The sequence below is a fragment of the Rissa tridactyla genome, chromosome 2 (genome assembly GCF_028500815.1).
Source record: "Rissa tridactyla isolate bRisTri1 chromosome 2, bRisTri1.patW.cur.20221130, whole genome shotgun sequence".
In the NCBI taxonomy this organism is placed as follows: Eukaryota; Metazoa; Chordata; class Aves; order Charadriiformes; family Laridae; genus Rissa; species Rissa tridactyla.
This window is the reverse complement of record NC_071467.1, coordinates 46,458,320-46,480,239: the sequence shown is the minus strand read 5'-3', so window position 1 is coordinate 46,480,239 and position 21,920 is coordinate 46,458,320. Positions and strand designations below refer to the sequence as shown.

The following is a 21,920-nucleotide window of genomic DNA, read 5'->3' as shown; positions in this document are numbered from 1 at the left end:
ACTATGGAGCTTGCTTTTCTATGGAAGATCTCCGCTCGGGCAAATCTTCAGAACTGAAGGGGAGGTGCTTCCCTTATCTTGTGGGGTGTGGCTGTTCCCCCATTAAAACTGGTTCCTACAGAGTCTTCCTTTTAACTATGATAAATCGTGCATATGAGTCTGGCATTTGATTTTTTTTTTCCCTTTTTTTTTTTTTTTTTATACAGGCCGAAAAAGGGATAACTTATTTCTGGGAAGACTCTCATTATTAAATTGTCTTACTTGCGCTGAGAACCTCTGCTGTAGGATAATCTGAAATAATTTTTTTCTGTTAAGGAGTCTGAAGAGCCAGAGTGCTGTGGTAAACTTTTCAACTGTGGATTGTTTTTTTTTTTTTCAGTGGCTAGTAAGAAGGAGCGATCAATGTTTTGAAAAGTCTGAAAGGAGCAGGCCCCAAAAGCTTACCTATTTCCAAAGATGTTCCTAAATTATTTCAAATTTTTTGTGTGAGATAACTTGGCTAAGTAGAGGCATGGGAAAATCAACCGCCTATAAAGTTTTACTTAAAATCTTTCATTGAAGGCCATATGGGATGTAGAAAGTGCTCACCCACCCTTTTCTCAGCAGTTACAACTGTAATCCCTCTTATGTCTCTTCCTCTGCACTGTAGGAGGCAACTAGGACCTGGAAACCATACCTCACTACACAAGAATGATGAAGCTTTGGTGTCTATGACAAAGAACTATTTTTGATTTGCAGGAGTAATTGTATTATAATGTCCAGACACTACTTGCAAAGTTTACTTGTTAAAGGTGGTATTGAGGATGTCTATGGTATATGCTGTTTAGAATTTACAGCTGAAGACACTGTAAATTCTCTAGATGGCCACTTTTGTCTAATGCAGCTGCTGAAAGATACCTCTGGCTCTTGCTGTGCTATGGGCACTCATGAAAATGGTATCTTTGTTCCACATATGTTTTATGGAGGCAACCTCCTTTGTGGAACGATTGAAAAAGGAGTGGTGAGAGACTACATGGACTCGAAAAGAATTTTGGTTTATTGAACCCTTTTAAGAGAGGCTCCAAATCTTTGAATCTGTAAGACTCTGGAAGAGGCTTTCAGTGTGCCTGCCTTGTTGATTTGACTAGTGTAAAAAAACCTCTCTGGATGGCTACAATAGATCAGACTGTTGAAATGTGAGTAACTGGTGAGCAGGAAAATCCAGCATCCAGTGCAGTTTACTAAATCACTGCATTGCCTGTCCACTCAGTTTCGTTTTGGTTTGTTTTTTTTTCAAATAAATGTGGAAGGTCTTTTCTCTATATTTTTGTGTTGCAGATGGAACTGGCCCTTCATAGCTGTGTGTTAGAAAGTATAATTTGTGTTACAGTACAGATCTTCCATTTTCCTTTCATTTTAGGTATGTACCTCAGATGCTGTTGATTTGATATGGAAATTGTGAGTTGGGAGAAACAGTGATTCCTTTCCAAGGGAAAGACCCCAGAATGTGTAGCAGAGTATAATTATTTGACAAGTTTTATAGGGACTTAAAATTACTGCTGTCTCCTTTGGTCTTTGCTTGTTCTAGCACATAGGAAAAGCAATTGTGTTATGCTTTGATTCCAGAAAAGTAGCCCACTTTTAACAAACAGAACAACGCCAGCGATCGTGGTAATGGTGGTTCATCCAAGGTGAAAGTTTATAAATCTAGTTGTTGAGTCAGAGCTTGAGTGGGGCTGATCTGCAGAGCTAAAATTACTCTTTCTGTTCCCTTGTTGCTTCATGAAGTCAACAGCTTCTCTTCTACGCTGGAGAGGATGTGGGCCTCTGTAGAGGAGACTTGCATTTGTGTAGCCAACATTTTCTTTAATCATGTCTTTCATATGTACCCGTGCTATTTTGTACACTAAAGGAGCACTTGGTAGCCACCCTCAGCATTCAGTGGTGCTTATTATTTTACAAGTTGTAAACTAGCTGATAATAGCTGATGGGTTTGCAGTGTTGACAAATTAAATGCCAGCATGCTTAGGGGTCCTTTTTAATTCTTTAGCAAGTAGCCCATGGAGTGTTGCAGAAGTCAGTTACTTCACCAGTTAACTTGGAAACATGAGAGTTCTGTCCTTGCTTTGAAGAGAGGAGGAGGGAAATTGCCCAGTCCTGAGATGGGGATATATATTTGTGTAACCTACAGTGTTTTGAAATACATGGAGTCCTGAGTGTAGTGTGTATGAGGAGACAACTCAATAATGAGATGCTTAAGTGTTTACTGTGCTTAAATTCAAATGAAATCTGGAAAGGAGTAAACTTGGATGAATGTGGGGTTATTTTTGGTAAGTGCCCTGCTGAATGAAAACCTTGATAAACAAACACAGAGAGATCTTCGGCACTTCAGAAGGATTAAAAATGACTTTTCAAAACACAGCCTACTCACTCTTTCTTTTTTTTTTTTTTTTTTTTTTTTTCTTTTTCTTCCTATTAGCCTCATTGGAGTTGGAAGCTAGGGACCAGCAGCCTGGGAGTAACAGATTGGGCTCAGTGTTACCTTTTGTGATACTTGTCAGATGGTGGCACAAAACTCTTCAGTCTTGCTGTTGAAGTTTGTGGAAAGGGGCAACCACCAGAAACTGAGCTTTTGTACTAGATGCTGAGATTTCTTATGGTCATCAAAGCTGTCTTTCATGTGGATATTGTTGGACATGGAGAGTAAAGGCAATGTGTTGTTTTAAATACAGTATTTCAACAAGCTCAGATTTAGTACGGAAATAGGACATGGATTTCTGCTTGTTAAATCTGTCCGCCTTCAGGGATTTAAAGGAGCAAAATAGTTGTACTGAAACTTTCATGATTAAGAACAAAAATGTTGTGGGCAGTGGAGATTATATCTGAGCAGTTTGGCTTCACAGAATAGCCTTTGCACTTTTGCACTAACAATTTGCCAAATGCGTTCGATTTGTTCATATTAAAACATTTTTGGGGCAAGTTTGAAGTGCTGGTCAGTAAAGTATGTATCTCAAATTACAGTTTTTGTTATTTAAATACAGTTTGTCAGTTCCCTTGATCACAGAAATCACACATTAGTAATCAAAATATAATTGCTAATTTTATACATATATATATATATACACACACACCCCCACACCCTAGATGTTGGGTTTGTTACAAAGGACAATTAAATGGATCATAAGGGCTAGATCTGTGCAAAAGAGGGAACTGAATATCTTTTTCTAAGCTTCTCGAAGCAGCTAGATGCGTAAATAAATACAGACTACAGATTAACCAAGACCTGCTACTGTATAATCCAGTCTCCACCCTTGATGCCAATAAAACCTCTCATATCTGGCAAAATGAAGCCAAACAGTTTCTGCAGTCTGAAAAGCCAGGAAAGCTAGGGGATTTTCCAGAGGGATAATGTGTGCGCAGTGAAAAGTGAATATTATTCATCTCTACCTTGTGTTTCCAAAATGAGCAAAAAGTTACCTCCATATGATAGAGTCTATGCCAAAAAATGACTGTTAGTCCCAGTAAACACAGTTAACTAGCAAAGACTGAATATAAAAGTTCATTAGGTATTTAACAATCCACAGATGTGCAATTGGGAATAAAATAGTAGTAATTTTAACCTTTTAGCTTTTTTCAAAACATGGAGTTGGTTCTTACGCTGAAGCTGGCACCTGCTTAATACCATGCTGTGCTTTGTGTAAGCTCTGTGTAACTCTGTTTTATCTCTCATCTGCGCAGCCGTGAGTGACTCTGTGTAGTTCACAGTATCTCAAAGCACATACACAAGAGTTTTCAACAGTGTGGGTACCTGTTCTGTATGAGAAGGAACTAGTAGTTTCCAAATGCCATTGTCAACAAATCTGTTAGAATATATAATGGAAAGCACCTTTTTTTTTGTTTTACATGTTTGAGCTAAAAAGGGGGTTGATCCTCCTGGGTTTGGGGTGGTATTTAAATTTCTTTGTTTCTGCCTTTTAAAAGAAACAAACCATAATCTACCAACTCTCTCTAGCCATAGAAATTCCTTTTGTGCATGGCATGTCCTTGAATTGTATTTTCCTATTTCACAATGTATAAAACAGACATTATAATAAAAACATTCTAATAAGCAGCTGAGTACCTCTCATAAATGCATTCTTCGTTATATTTTATATTCTGCAACCAAGCAACCTGAACCTCACCAGCCATAGAAGAGATTGCAGTAATGTAAACGACAAAATTTTTGTGGATCATTCTGGGTCAAATGTGTCTCTTGTATTTCAGAGCATTCATTCTGTGATCTTTACTACTAAGATGTTTAGCCATGCCATCTAATAATTCTTCAGCACATTCATCTTATTGTTCTTAAAGTGAGATATTCTGTCTTCTGGTTTTGAATCCACGGGTAGAAATTGCTTTAGTGTTACCTTAAATGTATTTGTGCTAGATGCCACTCCTCTGCTCCTCACCTTGGGAATGCTAAATTAATTCCATCTTGGAGAGTGTTCAGACCACTGAAACTGCACACTTGACCCAGCTTGTGAAATGAATCATAGGGTCAAGTATGGGTAAAAGAATATTTTTGTGATCACTCCTTGCCAACAGACAAACAAATCTGTGAGGGAAAAAAAACCACCTTAACCTGTTATAACTGGTGGTTATACTGCTTTGTTTTGAATTCACACTTTTCTGTAGTATCTATGTGTATATGTGCATAAGTGCAAAGAAAAGTCAGGAACATTTCGTTACAGTCCTTGTGTTGAAGACAGGGCTGAAAATGTGAAAATTTTGGAAATGCAGATAATGAAAGTGTTTTAGTGTGTGTATTGACTGTAAGTGTGTGTTTTATTGGGAGTATATCCATTGGAAAATCAAAATTAGGAGAGCTAACCTGCAGAATGTAGTTTTACTGTATATTTCTGTCTCTAAGGGTCAAAGCATACATATTCCATCTGTCCTATGGCTTGTCACTTGGCAAAACTGAGCATTCCTTTATTCTCTGCAGGGGCGGGCTAGCTGAGAGGTTATGTCGACTGCAGAACAGAGAAAGATCTGCCATTAGCTTTTGGAGGCATCAGTGTATTTCAGATGCTAAAATCCCCTCAGGTAAGAAGCATTATACATATACTGCTGTGTGAAAGTCTGTATATATATGTGTATATATATGGCCCACATAGGGGTACAACTGAAGTTTATATTCTCTGTGTTTGTTGCCTGACTTGGGATTAATGCTCTCTTGATTGTCTTCTGAGCTCATATCGCATTTCAGCTAAATATGATGGTTTATAATGTCTCAGTCATCAAAGTGTTGGAATGGAAGTGGTACAGAACTTGTTTTAAATAGTCTAGACTCTAGACTCTTCACAGCTCTCTGATTTCCAGCGTCACCTGGCGAAATGGCGTTTCCAGCAGGCTGTAGGAGAATTCTAAGTTTAATTTCTGGGTGTGCAGATGTTTTTTTGGTTCTTGGTTCTTCTTCTTCACCTTTTCCTCTTTCTTTGTTCATTTTTCTTTGATTTGAAGTCAGCTGTATTCATCAATAAGTGCTGAAATTGTGGATGACAGCAAATATGAACAAATAGAACACAACTGTGAAATGGGTGTGAAGCATGACTGCAGTGAGCACTTCACTTAAAAAGGAGTGATAGTTATGCAAATTAGTTACAAGTGACTGAAAACACCACCTTTCAGTAGTATTCTTGAGAGATAATGCATTCATAAATTTTAAGTGTAAAGAAATGGTTAGGTTTTTTTATCAACTTGTGTGTGACTGTAGGCTACAAAATTTCAAGCATTTTTGCTCTATTAAGCCAACTGCTTGTTTCTGAGCACATATTAACTTCCGTTTATTTTTCAGAAAATCCTCTGGTCTTAATTTGAAAACATGCGGATGAGGGAATCTATCACTTGCCTTGAGAGTTTGTCCTTAATTCCACTCCCAAATTTTTAAAAGTGTGTTTTCTTCCAAATCTCAGTTTGTCTGGCTTCAGTTCCCGTCTTTTGTTTCTTGTAAAGCCTTTCTCCATTAGATTAAAAAGCTCTTCAGTATGTGGCATTTTCCCTCTCTGGTACTTGCATAGCAAAATCATGCTGCCTTACAATTTTCATAAACTAAACAGACTCATCTCTTTAAGGCACTCTAAACCATTTTCTGCAGTCTTCAAGTGATTTGCATGGCTTTTTACTGCACCCTCTCAAACTTTTCAGTGTGGTCTTAAGAACACGGACAGCTACTCTGTATGTATTTTTCCAGTTTTAGTCTCATCAAAACCGTTGGCCAGGTCCAGTTCACTACTCAGCCTCTTGTACGTTCAAGGCCTTTAATAAGTGCTTGAGTCTGGTTTGGCTTTGGTCACAGTGTGATGCTGGGACTTCACATTGAATTGATTGTCCAATATGATTTCATAACTTCTGTAGCTGTTGTTTTCTGAGATCCGGCTTCCCACTCTCCACCTACTGTTTGTGTTTCTTCTGCCTAAGCACAGGAAAGTATTTGTGCTGTATCCAGGTCTGCTTCATTTGAGTATGCCCAGCTAACCATACAGTTCAGATCATTGTGTATGTCAAGCCTGTCCGCTTTTAGTCACAAATTTGCTTGAATTTGTGGTATCCACACCATTTCTTGTATTATTTTTTTAACTTGGTTTTATGTAATTGATGAAACCATTTAATAGCATGAGTGTTTACTTTCAAATTCTGCTGGATCTGCTCTTACTCAGTTATGATTCTCCATTGTTAAAAAACTCTAACTGTAATTCCTAGTTAGTTCTCTGAAATGTTTTTTTGCATTCCACTTAAAGGGCTGGTGATATCCCTTTTTTTTCTGCTGATAGTGGAAATGGCCATTTTTTTCATAGGAAATTTGTATGATTTTAAGTCAAACCCAAACTGCTGGCAAAAGCTAGTCTCACAGTTTCTCACTGAAGCTTTAGAGGGCTTACATCCTGTGCCACTTGCATGCTACGTGTTCAAAATGCCACCCATGTGGAATGACAAAAGTTATATTTCTGACCTTAATTCCTTACTTATTTTTCCAGTCACTTTGCCTAGATCTGATGTTGAGCTAGCTGGTCTCCGGTTATTGTAGGTCACTTTGTTTGCCCTTCCTGAATACTAGCGCAATATCATCATCCTTTCAGTCTTCTGGAATTTCCCCCGTATTTGAAGATTCACTAGAAAGTAACATCAGGGAACCAGAAATGTCTTCAGCCAACTCTTTTCAGAACTGCTACGTGAAAAATTATACAGGCATGCTTACTTAAAACCAATCAAGCCTTCTGCATGTTGTTTATCCTCCACCTGACTTACTAAGGAATAGGAGTTCCTTTATCGTTCTCATGTGGTATGAGGAGATCCTCTTGCTTCTTCTGAAATATGGAACAGAAATTGATATTGAATAGGTCTGTCTTTACTAAACCAAAAATTTTTAGTGTTCTCTATAGTAATGGATCTGCAACATTGCTAATACGCTAATATTCTTTTTGTCCTAGCTTCACATGTATCATTACAAAACCTTGTGTTTGGCTGCTTACCAGTTTGTTAGATATTAACTCCTCGGCTGAAATATTCCATGCTAAGCGTCTGCCTCTGGCTGAATTCCTTTCTTTGATTATTTTGCTTTCTTTCAGAAAATGAGTCAGAATTAGTTAGCATTTTATGAGAAAAAGGCTATGGGAAAATACCTTGCTCTATTCTAAAGTATATTTTAAAAATTCTTAAAAGTGTCTTCAAGATGATTTAGTTTTGGCAGAAGATGAGCCGTTTCTGGGATATGCCTTTTGTCATCACGGTGAAAATCTACAGGAACTTGTGCAAGTTAGAAGTCTTTAGGACAAACTACTGTTTCATTTACCCTGCGAGCATTTGCTAAAATTTCTGAAATATGCTGAACATGCCATAATTTAGGAATATACTTCAACTTCACCACCTAAAATTCACTTCCAATTCCCAATCCTTATTACAAAGTATGAGGATGATAAAACAATCAGTATTGCTGTGATAATATTTTGGGGATATTTTTTCATCTAGGGCAAAATTTATTTTTGATAGTTTTATTCTATACTGTTTCAAGTCACCAAAATAAAATTAGTGTTTGGTTTGGAAAACGTCAGGCGAATGGTTGAAATTTTAGTAATGTAACTAGATAACCTTCTAATTGCTTTTAGTCTGGAAATGTGAAGCGTCAGCACAGCAAACGCATACCACTTTCAGCTTTCATCTTTTTAGGTTCATACTAAGGGTGTCTCACTAATCTGAGATTCTTCTTGGATTTGGTTCCCCTCTGTTTTGCCCGGTAATATTTCTAAACCACACTGTTTCCAGGACGGTTTCTGACTTCGGCAACAGAAGTAGAGGAAAGAACTTCTCAAATGACAAACTCAAATCTGTTGTCAAAGGAACCTGAAGATTAATGCGCAGTATTGAAGTAACTTAGTTGCTGGGAAAGCTGTCACATCATTTGGATATCCCAGACACACGCAAACCAGCAGTTCATTGCTAAGGCAAAGGGGAGCAATTTCAAATTAGATGAGTTTCAAGTCCCGTTACGCATTTCACGTTACAGAATTTCATGCCTTTGTTTTGCTGTTGTTTACTTTTATGTTGTGTCAATATCCACATTATCCAAAAAACTATTGTTTTGGCTTTATTTTTTAAAAATTCCTTTCTGTTTGCTCCCCTGACCCCTTTCTGTAAGTAACCCTTGTGGTTTGGCTGCCGCTTGGTCACTGGGATGAATCATTATCCCAGAAAAGAGCGCCTCCTTTCAGCACGCACTTTCTGGGTTTTATACAGTGCATGGGGGTCTCACTTTTGGCTGACTAACTCCATAGGGTAGAAGAAATCTTTGTGCTTTCCCCTTTTGACAATTTTGGGTCAAAATTCCATTTGGCAGCCTGTCCCTGTGTTGGGATAGGAACTCACTAAGGATGTGCGTTTTTGCTAGCTGATTTGTAATTCCGCTTCTCTAATCAAGATAACCATATCAGACAGAGGCTTGACAGGAGCGAATACCAAAGCTTGCCCCGATACGCAGTGTTGCTTCCTGTGGTGTAGTTCTGATGGAGACTGATGTCAGGCTCTTTGCCACAAATCCAGAATGATTTTTTTTTCTTCACAAGATGTAAAAGGGAGGCTGAGAGGTGTGCAGTCCCCATAACAGTTTAGTCTCCGATCAGTTAAGCCGATGGTTTGAGAGTACTACGTGCAAGGGCTTTTAGACCATTGCAAGCTTTTTTTCTGTATGCAGTGCTGCAACTTCCCCGTGAAGTTTCCTGTTTGGGCAAAGAGAAGATCTGGACAGTTGAGAGAGAGGGGGGAAAAAAAAAAACCAACCAAAACCAAACCCAACCCTTTTTCCTGTCAACATCTGCTGGTTATATGGGGATTGCATGATGCAGAAGAAAAAATAGTGCTTTTCTGAGTTACATTCAGAAATGACTTTCCTGTCTGTAGGAGAGGAGACTAACAATATTTGAAGCAAACTCATGTAGATTCCTTCTGTAATTTCTGAAATTTTACTTTCTGTAAATTTTATTTTCTACTGTTTTTCTTTTCCGTGCAATTATCATCAGTTTCAGGTAAAGCAGTTCTTTACCTAAAATTCAGAAGCATATTATTCTCTAGCATTTGTAATCTGATGCAAGATATTTGATATTTGTTTGCCTGAGATTAAGATTTGGGACTGGATTACAATTGAATTTGAGTAATAAACTGATAATAAACGCAAGCCATTGATGTTTCCTTCTAAACTGTTCCTTCCTCTCAGGGGGAAGTGACCTTCAAGGGGCAACAATTTGAGTTTGCTCAGGCAAGTGAGGGGAGGAGGATGAAGCCCTGGAGATGAGAACAGGGTTTCACACGTAACACCACATTTTAAGGAAGGCTGAAAGCCTTACAGAAGAGGACAAAAACAATTACTCCCCTCCTTCCAGCCTCAGTGACTAGTTAAGGTGACGGGAAGAAAGGATTTTAGCAGCTTGAATGCCATGAGACTTGCACAAAGATATGTATCTGTGGATGAAGAAAACAAGGGTAGTCCTTAACAGGGTTTCCTTTTACCATGCAAAATTCTTCTAAAAACACGAAAGTCTGAGCTTTGCTAGTTGTTGCTTATTTTCGTAGTTCTTGATAGTTTGTTTTATTACTTAAGAGTTAATACTGTAAATTAGAGACGGGGCAAGTGGCCAAATTTGTTTGTCTCTTTTTTTTTTTTTTTTTTTTTTTTTTTTCCTAGCCAACTGTCTGAACATGTTACAGCATTGGGAAGGAAAAAAAATTCAAATGTAAACTTGTCTTTTTCAAACAAGAATTCTTTGTATTGTTTTTGTTTTCTTGTGAGAAACAATAATGGCATGCACAGTCACTTTAAGTAGCTTACATATGTTCTTATAAAGAATGTTTAAAGCGTAGCCAAATTCAGCAGGCTTTTTAAATGAATATAGATGTGGCAAGAAGCCATCATGCCTGCAAGACTTGGTGTGTTTTTGAGAAAAAACTTTTCGAATGGCTTCAGAAGTCACCAGCCCAGGAAGAATAACAACATGTATAGATCAGAATGGCAACCAGATGTTTTTGTACAGGCTGTGAAAACGTTGGAATCTCCACCTGGTTTTCAACATTGACTTTGGATTGCAAGGGTCTGCTGGGTATCTACCTGCTTGGCGAGTTTGTTATGCCTGCACCTGCAATATTTTACATGAGGGAGGAGTAAAAACAATAATGGGATGCCAAGCAAAAGAATGTTTTTCTTTTGATTTATGCCTGTAATTTGACATTTTATACATTTGACACTTGAGAATGAAAGTAAAACTTCGTGGCCTGAACCAGAAAATGTAGGCTTGGCTATTCTTCCACTGCAGATAGTAAGTGCTGTCCCAGGAGGGTGTCTAGCAACTGCAGTTTTGGAACCCACATTAGACAATTAGAAGTTAAATGATGCTGGGATGAAATAATGCCTTTGAAAAAAATAACTAGGGGAGACAAATTTGGAAGTGTGTTGCTAGTTTGTTTTATTAAACAAGGCATAAAGTGGGGTTTTTTTTGTTTCCTTCATACTTCCATAATGTGTATCGGATCCATCCATCAGAACCAAATGCAGAAATTGACTTTCATTCTTAGTGCAGTAAGTACTATTCCCAACATTTATTGCCCAAGATTCTTTGTACTTTCAGTGGGAAATGTTATTTTATAAAAGCTTTTAGCTAGGATTAGTAGAAATGTGACTTGAGTGTAACACCAGTATTTCTTATAGCTCATATTTCTAAAGAATTTGCCAGTTGAGTAAGGGTATAATTTAACTTTTCAGCCCTGTTCTTTAGAAATGTCAACTAACTATGTCAGGTACAGTACAAATTTACTTCTAAGCTGCAATTCATATATAGGATTTGTTTGATAGCTCTTTGAGCAAAAGTAACAGTAATTTTCTTAAAAGCATCTGTCCTTCTCCCATATCATTCTGATATCATTAAGATGAAGAATTGTGCATTGTGACTGTTTAGCTGGTAAGAACAAATACAGGTTGTCCTGAACTGCCTTTGCACAAAACAAATACTTGTTAGCAGTTTTTCAGATTAACATGACTTCAAGCAATCTCCTCTTCCTCCCAATCCCTTGGGTTTTCTTACGAGTTTGTCTTGTTTTTTTGGAAAACTCAACTTGCATGAGTATTATTTTTTGTATTGGTTTAAAGGAAGGTGTTGAAGTACTCTTCCTTTTGCCTCTTGCCCTGCTTGCTTGGTTTTTTTCATCCACGTGATTTATGGGGTAAGTCTTGTGGCTGAGGAGTTTCTTTCTTATTTTGTCATTCTTGCTTTGCGTGATAGTCCATATGTATATTTACTCGTAGGTGTGTTCTTTATTATTAGAGACTTTTTACTATCACAATAATAATAATTTCCACTTCATGCTTGCATATGAGTGTATTTTTTTTTCCCCAGAATGCTCAGTGGAGCACAGCTGTACACTGCTTGGCATTTTACTAAAGTCTAGTTTTCTTCTGTGTTTATAAGATCTCTTCTGTGTGCTTGTAGTTCACTGTTTTCTGCATTGGTACTGTGGCCTTTATGAAAAGTTATTTCTACCATATGTCATCTCTGATTGTTACATTCAGTTACGTTCAGGTGGACGTATCATGTCATTCAGCCCTGTGGGTGAAATGCATTCCCTCAACATTGCAAGATTTTTAAATTCTCATGGAAGAATGGAAAATTGAAAAATTCGGGACTACCCACTGTCATAGAATCACCCTGCCTTTGTTTTGCTCTTGTTGATGTGGGGGTGTTACTGCTGTTACTTCTGCTGAGCTGATCTGCATGGAGGTGCACTGGCTATCCCAGCTGTCACATTCAAATCATGCAGAACGTGGTAAATTACCCTCTGCCCTGGCTTCCTCTTCAGGACCTGGGAGGTGTCACATACCTGTTTGTTGTCCTGAAGCACTTTTCCTCACCCTGTAGGTCTCGTGGGGACTGCTCTGCTGCTGGAGTTCTGTCAGCTGACTCTAAAGAGAGTTTGGTCCCTTTGAGAGCTTTCTGTTCAAGGCTACAAGTGCTCTTTTGGGACATTTGAACAGTTACATTTTAGCAAAATTGACTTGAGTGAGGTAAAACTGCATGTAGTCTTACTAATGTCGACATCTGATGCATTTCCATACATCAGGTCTCATGGATCCTCTCTCAGCAGTGCGCTCAGCTTCCTGTCACCGTGTAGCAAGAAAAACGTAAAATGCGTAGTCCCTAAGAGAGTGTCATTTCTATATTTTTCACCTCATTTGTCTTCCTTATTGCTTGTTATGGAGTTACTAAAACAAACTTCAGAGTTGTATTTCAGGCACTGAAGCCAGAATGTCTGAACATTTATTTATTTATTTATTTATTTTGAAATCATGCTCCTTGATATTTTTCCTTTTCTTCTCTCCATACTGCTTTTTGGTTGTTAAGAGTTAAAGCAGACTGGCTTTTTTTCCTAGCCTCCCTCCTAGGCTGCCCTTGGTCTGGCCAGTGCATCATCCGTGACCCGTGTACATTCGGTGTTGATGTGGCTTAAATATATTACTGTGAAGCCACTTTGTTAGGTCTGAAGATTAAGGGCCTTCACTTTGCCAGAGGCTGTAGAGTCATGCTGAAGTTTTCAAAAGGCTCAAGATCTCCAGGTCCGTGATCTCCAAAGCAATGGGTAATTATTTTTTTTTTTACTTTTTTTAACTTTTTTTTTTTGGTCCTCCTGGAATTCAAAGTAATGCAGAACATCTGCAAAGTACTGCATCAAAACATGTTTTGATGTCATGGTATATGACATGGTATATGACTGAAGGGCAGCATTGCCCTGTGTATTGAAATAATAAACAGAAATGAAAGGAACTAACCAGGGAAACTGATGCATTCAGTGTGAAATTTGTTTGTTCATCTCCCACACGCTTGAATATCTTTGTGGATTAATCGAGCTACTTCATGTCGAGGTTGCAAATTGGAGTGAGAGACCGACATCCCAGAGGTCACCTGGAATTAAATAATTAAACTATGGAAGAAAGAGCAGATCTGCTAGTTGGTCAACCCAGAAGTTTCTCTAGCTTAGGATCCTGTTTCTGGGAGTGACAAGAGCTACCAAAATGCATAGGAAAAATTATAACAGGGCTAACACTTGATGATATTTCCCCAAAGTATTCTCCCAACAATCTCCCAAAGATTTCTTGACTTGGGCACTTTCTGAACCAGAACTAGTGTTTGTGTTCTTAGTAGTTCAAAGTATTTTTTTTTTCCTACCAAGAAGTTACTGGTTGTTTTTCTGAACTCATGCATACAATATAGATCTATTTTGATCACACAATTGCGAATTATCAGGCTTTTTTGGAAATTATGCCCAAGGTCTTTGCCAGGTTTGTTCCATTAGTACGGTTGCCAAAAGGACCTTTCCCTGCGATTTCGAAGGTTCTGCTAACTGTAGCAGTGAGAGGTTGATGTCCCATTTGCCTATGTTTGGATCAGGATTTCTTGTATCTCTGAGCAGACTGAAGATGTGGTTCCTGTGTATGCTGGTGGGGTGGTGCTGAATCTGCCTGTCCAGCCCCCTCATGGCAGGGATGCCGGATGGCTTTTGTCAGAGCTTATTGTTTCTTGGCTGGGAGGTGAGGGAGGTTCTTGTCAATCATAGAGAGGCTTCACCAGAGATACTTCCCTCCTTAAATGACTTGTTGCTCCCACCAGTCAGTCTCCTCCTGGTTTCACTCATTCTGGACCACTTGTGAGGTCTGGAATAATTCATTTGTTTGATGATGGTCCATCTAGCAATGACTTCTGTCTGTTGCCTTCAGTGGGTGGCAGTTACCACAGCAGTGTTCTGCAAAGTTCTGATGTGACCTTTGCGTCTGGAAGCTAACCCAACTCATCACTGGTACCTGATTTTTCTTGTACTCGGCCCTTCTGTGAGCAACGTTTTGAATCACCAGTAGTCAGCATGTTGCTGCATGTCTTTGTGAAGGTTTTTCTTCTTGTGGAAAATTCTGCTAGAAGTGAGGGAGCATTACAGACCCTGGTTGCTGATTTTTCCCCCTCCTTTTAAATGGTGCTCTTTAGAGGAAGCATGTTGTGCATCTCAAATACATCTTCAAAATTCATACTCAACCAGATTTATCCGTGCCTTTCTATCTGTCTTTGTGGCACCTCGAGTCTTGTGTGTCTGGGGTTGAATTTATACTTCATGCCCCTTGGAAGATCTCTGTTTATACTCATGGTGCCAGATCTTTCATACGATCCTTGAGCCTGTCAGTGAATGTTTTGTTTTCTCTGACTTGCCAGCTGACTCTGTGAAGGCTATGAAGAGGTGCTGGAAGGGGCAGCTGTCCATGCCAGGCTGTGTTCCAGGACCACCAAGCTGCAGCATCTCTCTGTCACCAGGAGCTCAGAGTGCCCAGGGCTTTGCTGAGAAACGCACCTATGTCTGATGCTGATCAGGCAGCTATCTGGGTTTCCATCTTTATCTCCCTCAAGCATTGCACTGTTGCAGAGGCATCTGGCACCAAAGAGCAGCTTTGTTAAGGAGTCCTCAAATTGCTGCTCGAGTGGAAGATTTCTAAACGCATCCAGGCAGCTGTTTGCTCACTCTCTGTGAGTGTGAATGTGGACTTGTCTTTCAATGGGAGAAGAAAGGTTACCTTCAAGTAAATAAACTGAAGTTTTTTTAAACGAGCATTCCATAGGTATATGCAGTTCCTATTTCTTCTCTCTTTTTCAGGGTCCCTCTACTATACATCATTATGCCTAGAGTCGGTGGTTGAAAGATAACACTAGGTATGCTCTGACCCATGTTTTCATTACTGTAGTGTGATGTCTATCCATTGTGGACACCGAGGGTCAAAAAAAGTGTAAGAGAGTCTGGCCAAGAGTTGTAGAACATATAGACACTTATGGTATCAAATGTGCCTGTGGACCACGCACCTTGAACAGCTGTTATCTCTGTTCAGTGACTTCATCTTGCCTGTCCTTCCTGCACGCTGAAGGAGCTTCTCAAGGATAGTCCAGCCTGGGCACCGTAGGGGAAAAGAAGCAACTGGGTAGCATTTGAAATTGGCTTAACCCAGCCTGGTTGGGCTGTCACTGCAAAGAACCATCTTCCCTCAGTCCTTGCTTGCCCTACCTCCACCCTTTCCATCACTTGTTCTTTCTTCTCCCTAGTATCTGCTTCTCTGCTTCAGTGGCTTTGCAGTTAGCTGGATTAGCTCATTGATTTTGCTAAAAACCATCCCTGAAGAAAGAAATTCACGAGTGCTCTAGACAGCAGAATGGGAAATGAAGAAATATGCAGTGTAGGAAGGGGCACAATTGCAGCACAGTTATTGCTTGCACCTTTTAAAATACATATTATTGTAAGGTATTCTTCCTTGTTTAAGATTACTAGCTATTACCATGAAACCTGCACATCTGCAGATTTGAATTTCCTGGGCTGTAATTCTGCTTTTCAAGTGAAATTAAGTGAATGAGGACTTCAGCAAGCAAGCAAGAACTTCTGTGAATTATCTGAGGGTGAAAGAGAACATTGCAAAACCTGAAAGTAAGCTTTTTGTATGGATGAACAAACAAGTAAACTTCTCTGGAAACTGTAGAAATTGCAGTGATCCAGCCCATCTCCTCACCCACAAATTCTCCCTTCCATGTGCAGCCACACATGTTTGATTTATTTTTGATTGACCTAACAATAGAAGAGCCAAATGAATTAAAAACGAAGCTACATTCTGAACTTTGGTGTTTCATCACATGCCAGGAATCCGAAGTGCTTTGCCATGTTGTTCGAGAGAGCATTCTATCATCAGCAGTAATAATACTTTTTGAGTAATTAAATTAAACTATCTCTTTGCATCTAAATAAATAAATAGATTGTGGTTCTGTAGAATGTGCATGTGTGCCAACTGTGAGACTTGGCTAGCTGTTGAAATTTTGTCGCTTTTAATGAAGAAGCATTCAGCTTCATTTAGCGTCAGTTCCCAGTGTTTGCACCAACTCTAAGACTGGCTTGCAAAAATCTCTGGCACCTTAGTACTGTTTTTTCCTCCAATGTCTTTTAGAAGTTTTCACAGAGATACAGTTCTTTATTTACGTAGTGTTTTTAACTGGTTTATAGTCAGAGGTATTCAAAAGAAAAATGTTATTAGGTTGTCATTCATTGTCTTCAACCTGCTTTATCAGCTGAGTAACATATATGCTGCTGACCAGTAAGAATTGTCATAAAATTCTGCACATAAGAAAGGTGTAGTTCAGAAGTGATGAACAGTCTCTCTCACGAGCTGTCTTAATACTTTTTTTTTTTTTTTTTAAATAAACTGTTGGTGTGTTTCAAAATTGAAGTTGATTTTTTTTGTGACTTGGTTTTTTAAGTGGATGGAAATGCAAATTGTGCAGTATGTCTAGAGGGGAGAGGTAAATGCTCAGTTACTTTGAAGGCCAAGAATTTTTGTGGTTGGGAGAATTTGTTTATGCGTGCCAGATGACTTGGGGTTGAGAGAGGACCACAACTGCAGCTAGTCAGGCAAAACAGAATTCAAGTGTGAATATTCTAAGTCCTTGCCTTCAGGCATAGAAAACTAGTCCACACTCACACTTAGCAGAAGTTTGCACATAAGCAGACCTTAACATAGTGCAGTGAGTATTTGGAGTGGCACTGCGATCTTACAGCTTTCCCTGAGAAGGTGGCAGTGGTGAGGAGTAATAGCGGTGGCAACCATCTCTCTTCATCAGTCAATCTCAAAGGACTTGGCAGAAAGGATCGGTTCTCTGATTCGTGCTTCTCAGATCTGGAAAAGGAGGTCGAGCTGTAATGGCTTGGACAGAAATGGCTGATGTACTCTCTGGTGGAACCCTTTATCCTGCTGGAAAATACTGGTTCATGGGAAACAGAATGCTTTGCAGAAGCATGTTGTATGTGATGAAAATTTGGTTCACATAAAAGTGGTTTTAAGAACGTTTCAGTTTTATATTTCAAAATTACTTTATTTCAGTTTCAGTATAAAATGTAATAAAGACTGGGGAATACAAAACAGGGACAAAACATTTTGGTTTTTTTGTAGAATTTAACTTTAATAAACCTGAAGGGTTTTAGGGCCCAGTTCCTTTGGTTTGGGTTTCTTGAGGGTTGGGTTAATTTTTTCTGAAGTTTCTCATAAACTGAAACTAAAATATTTTTATTTATTTTTCAAAGGAAAGGCATTCACAATTGTGAAATGGGCCTTAAAATAAACAAACAAATAACTAGTACAGCTCTGCCATTAAGTTCCAGTATCACGTTCACAGTTCCTCCCCTGCTTCTTCTTTGCTGTGGGAGGACAGTAATTTCTATCAGCTGTTTTTCTTGGGATGCTGTGTTTTTCCCAATGCAACTTGTGAATCAGAATGGGTAGAATTGGGGCTCTGCTGTCTCTGTCCTCTGGCAGTCTGTCTTTCCCCACTAAATGCTCATAGCATTCAACAGGTAGATTACGACAATTCTTCCCTCTGTGACCAAAGTGCAAATCTGAGCAGGGCTAAGTGAGAAGGAGAGTAAATCTGACAGAACCTTGCAGTGCAGACCCAGGTCTGTCCGAGTAGCTTTTGCCCTGTGCAGGCTGCAAAGGGAGCTAGAAGTAATTTGATTGCAGTGCAAAGTTGTTTCATGTTCAGCACAGACAAAAGCGCTTAGAATCAAACTGTGGGGATGCTGGTATCTGTTCATGTTGCTGTAAAACAAGAGACCCTTCTGCATCCTGATTGACTACTGATAAAATAATTATTTTGGGGCAGTGCATCTATCATACTCTCTCCACATTCATCTCTAAATGTGAATCATCAGCTTTTAGATGCTTTGTACCTAACAGGTACTGTTCTGACTTGGTCCCTGACAACTGTTGCTTTGAGAAAGGTCAAGGGGGGCAAACACAGCTTCACTTTTAACACAGTGTGATTATTCTGTTTTTAAATACATTTATTTTGTGCAGTATCTAATGAAAAAAGACTGAACAAAGCGAATGAGTTGCAGGATTAAAAAGTTCAGACATCGTGCGGAAGGGCTTCTTGTAAGGAGTTTCTGATTTCATTGGTTTTTGGAAGAAGCACAGGTAGGCTTTTGTCTCCACAGCTAGTAGTATCTATAAAGAAAAGAAAAATGACCAGAAAACTTGAACATAAGTCTTTTGGTGGGGCAATCTGTTCTACTCATATGTGGATTTCTCAGAGTCAGACAAATCTGCAGAGGGATGCACATCTTCAGAATGCCAGAATTTATTTCTCCTCATGCAGACTTTGCATTTTTATTTTTCATTTTAATTTACTTTCCAGATAAATCTGGTGTCTTAATTGTGAAGATCCTAGAAATGTTTGAGGAGTGTACAATACAAGTTGCCATCTGCCAGCAATTGGAACAGTCTCCTGCTACACTTTCATCTGAGGATGCTGTCGTCAATGCAGGAGAACCAATACTCAAAGTCCTCTTTGCAAGAGAGACAGCAGCTCACCTGAAGAGCAGGCCACAGGATGTCATCCACATCTACCCTCCATGGTGAGTAGAGAGAACTGACCACGTTTGCTTTAGCGCTGCAGAACAAGGGGGTTTGGCAGAATGCTGGTTGCATTGTTGTAGGAAAGACCTTGAGGGTAGAGGGAGGACTAGGACTCTCTTGTGGTCATCTGTCTCTGGCAGCTGGAGAGACTTTGACATATACCTTAAAGATAGCTCAGATAACAACTAAATGTGTAGCATAATGCCTCTAGTGTTGCTCAGGGCTTCAGTTTTGTTTTCAGTTAATATTTTCATGTTTAGAGTGATAGAAAGGCCTGAGCAGTGTCTTATCAATGATAAGGCCAATAAAGCGCATACTTTCTGGCAGCAAAGTAGTTCAGGAATGCTCATCTGTTGCTGTGCGTATGGGTATAATGTTTCAGTGGAAAAGTCTGTATTAACTGTAGAGCGTTCGGCAAAAACAACATGCAACTAAAAAAATGGGGAAAAAACCCCAAGAAATGAGAGATTCACGTTGTTCTTAAGGAATTGGTAGACACCTTATCAGTAGTTCCACGTTGCTGCTGTCTTCGGTTCCCCAAATCCCTCTTCAGCACAGCCCTTTCTGGAATTCTTCAAAATGTTTGGTCTACATTTGTGATTTCTTCTGAATTGGATTACTTTCATGATTTTAAGGGGGTAGCATAAAGTGATGAGATTCTAGTAAAGCAGCTGGTGGTTAGTGGCTGTAGGTTGGAAGGTCTGGTCTTCATAAAAATTCAAGGGAACTTTGAAGTGGGAATATTACTTCTCTTGTCACTCTTCTCCACTCTTTCTTTCCACTTCTTTCTCCAGAAATACAGCTGAATATTAAGTCCTAGTCTGATATGAAATAAGTCATTGTTTTGGGGATTTTTTTCCCCTTCCTCCCACCCCTCAAGGTACTAATGTTTGTTCTTGTTTACCTTTTCCTTCAACAAGCTTCTTGTCATGCTTTACATTTACTATTGTTTCCCCCTGTTTTCTTCTTGTTTGTCTCTCCTACAAACTTCCATCTTTGTTCTGTTTTTCTCTTCAGGTCTCCTCTGTTGTTTTTAAACCACGAGGCATTGCATTTATGCTGCTGTATCTTTCTGTATAGACCTTCACTTACACAAAGGTTTTTGTACCAGCAAAACTGTTTTAGTTAGGGTACAATTGAAACTTTTTTGCTCCTTTTTTTCTTTTCCTGAATGATTACTGTCAGCATGCTTAGCATGTGTAAGTCCCAGACTGCTCCAGCTTGTTGCATGTGTGTTCTGGGAAGATCTAACTGCACTGATACGATTCTTTCCAGACTGCTACAAGTGTCTATAACAGCACTAGTGTAGTCTTCTCATTTGTTTAAATTCTAAGATGTTCTGGACATAAAACTCATTTTTATATATATGTATATATATATGAATTCGTATACATATATATATACACACATATGCATAAATTGAGATTTCTTGAGAAAACTTCATAGCTGTCTGTCTTCCCAGAAACATCACTTTTTATTTGCTTTTGGTTTTTATTTTAGTAGGTTGAGCTTTTCATGCAAGCAAAAGGTTATTTCATAAAACCAGAATGTTTGGGCAGGGGATATGTCTGTGTTGGCAGAGTTGCTCTCCTTACTTATGTGGCTCTCAAGGCATTTTATAAAGACATTACTCAATAGTGGCAAAACTGCATTATATCTCATCTCTAGTCCTATTTTCTGTTTGGCATTATCTTAATGTCAGTCGTCTCTTTGTTTACTCAACCAGAAGTCAAAAGAAGTTGGCCTGGATACTGTTAAACTAAACCTACTGGAGGCGGGGAGGGAGGAGGATGAAGGATGGTTTTGTTTTAGATTATTATTTGGCACTTCTAGTTTACATTAATTGGAAATTGGACTTGTACATTTAATGGAAGTTTCCCCTATTACACTTCCAAGCTTCTATTCTGTTAAACTCTTACTTAAGAGCTCTGAATGCTGAAGTGTAGTTTCTGTTACTCTGCATTGAATTTGTACTTCTGTCGTTAAAAGCAAATACTGTTTGCGTTGAAATGCTTTCCTGTCGATTCAAATGTGTGACTAGTGTCAAAATGAATTAACTAAATCTAACCCTGACATGGTGAAATAAGCATATTTACATATCTTATTGAAATCACCAGTCAGAAGCAAAAGGGAACAAAAAAAGTAGATGCATGGTAAGACAATCCTTGAGTGACCTGTGTGTACTTGGGACACACAGCACACTGCATTGTTGTCCTGTATTTTGAGTTACTTGTATGGTAAGGCAGAATAGGATGAGATGGGGTGATTTATGAGTGGACTGCTTCTGCTGCTGTAAAGTAACGTCCTGAGAGTAGAATTTCCTGATACTTCAAAATAACACCCCAGATTTATGATCTGACTTTGCTTTTTGCTTTCAGACCAGGCAGCTGAGTGAGTAGGTAAGATGCAAACACACAGGCTACTGGCTTCTCTATGTGACTGTTCATGGGCAAAATCTGAATGCATCATTTTAGAGCCTTTGTAAAATTAGACTTTGCTTTTGTAACTGTATTTATATGTGTTGTGAACTCGGTGCACAGCTTGGTATGTGAAACGTCTCTGGCAGTAGACTTGCATAAATACTTTGGGAAGCAGTGTTTAGAGATTTGTTGATATATTTGTTGGTATTTGTTTGCATACAGAATCCCATGATACTTCAGCACTAGAATACAAGCAGTTTAATTTGAAAAATAAAATATTGATAGGAGGATGGTTATAAGAATCTTGTCAACCTGAACATTGCTCATGAGAGTGGTCCCACAGACTTAAGGGGAGCATTGTGTGAGAGTAAGAATTTGCAGGACTGAGCCCTGATGTCTTTATAATTGGATACGGATTTCTTTGGGTTGATGTCTAGTGTCTTATGGTACATATTACAGTGAAACCTGGGCAGGCTGGAGAGTTGGGCGGAGAGAAACCTTATGAAATTCAACAAGGACAAGTG

General features: G+C 39.0%; 1 protein-coding gene across 3 annotated transcripts in view; it reads left to right on the top strand.

Annotated features, from left to right (window-relative positions):
• The window catches only part of SPIDR (scaffold protein involved in DNA repair), a 206,640-nt gene that overhangs the window by 60,934 nt on the left and 123,786 nt on the right, over window positions 1–21,920 (top strand). For all 3 annotated transcript variants that reach the window (XR_008464619.1, XM_054189356.1, XM_054189355.1), the window contains exons 7-8: window positions 4,964–5,064; window positions 18,756–18,975. Coding sequence is in view for 2 of the 3 variants with exons in the window: in XM_054189356.1 (XP_054045331.1) it covers window positions 4,964–5,064; window positions 18,756–18,975 (321 nt within the window). In the remaining variant the exon portion in view is untranslated. The remainder of the gene's footprint in view (window positions 1–4,963; window positions 5,065–18,755; window positions 18,976–21,920) is intronic.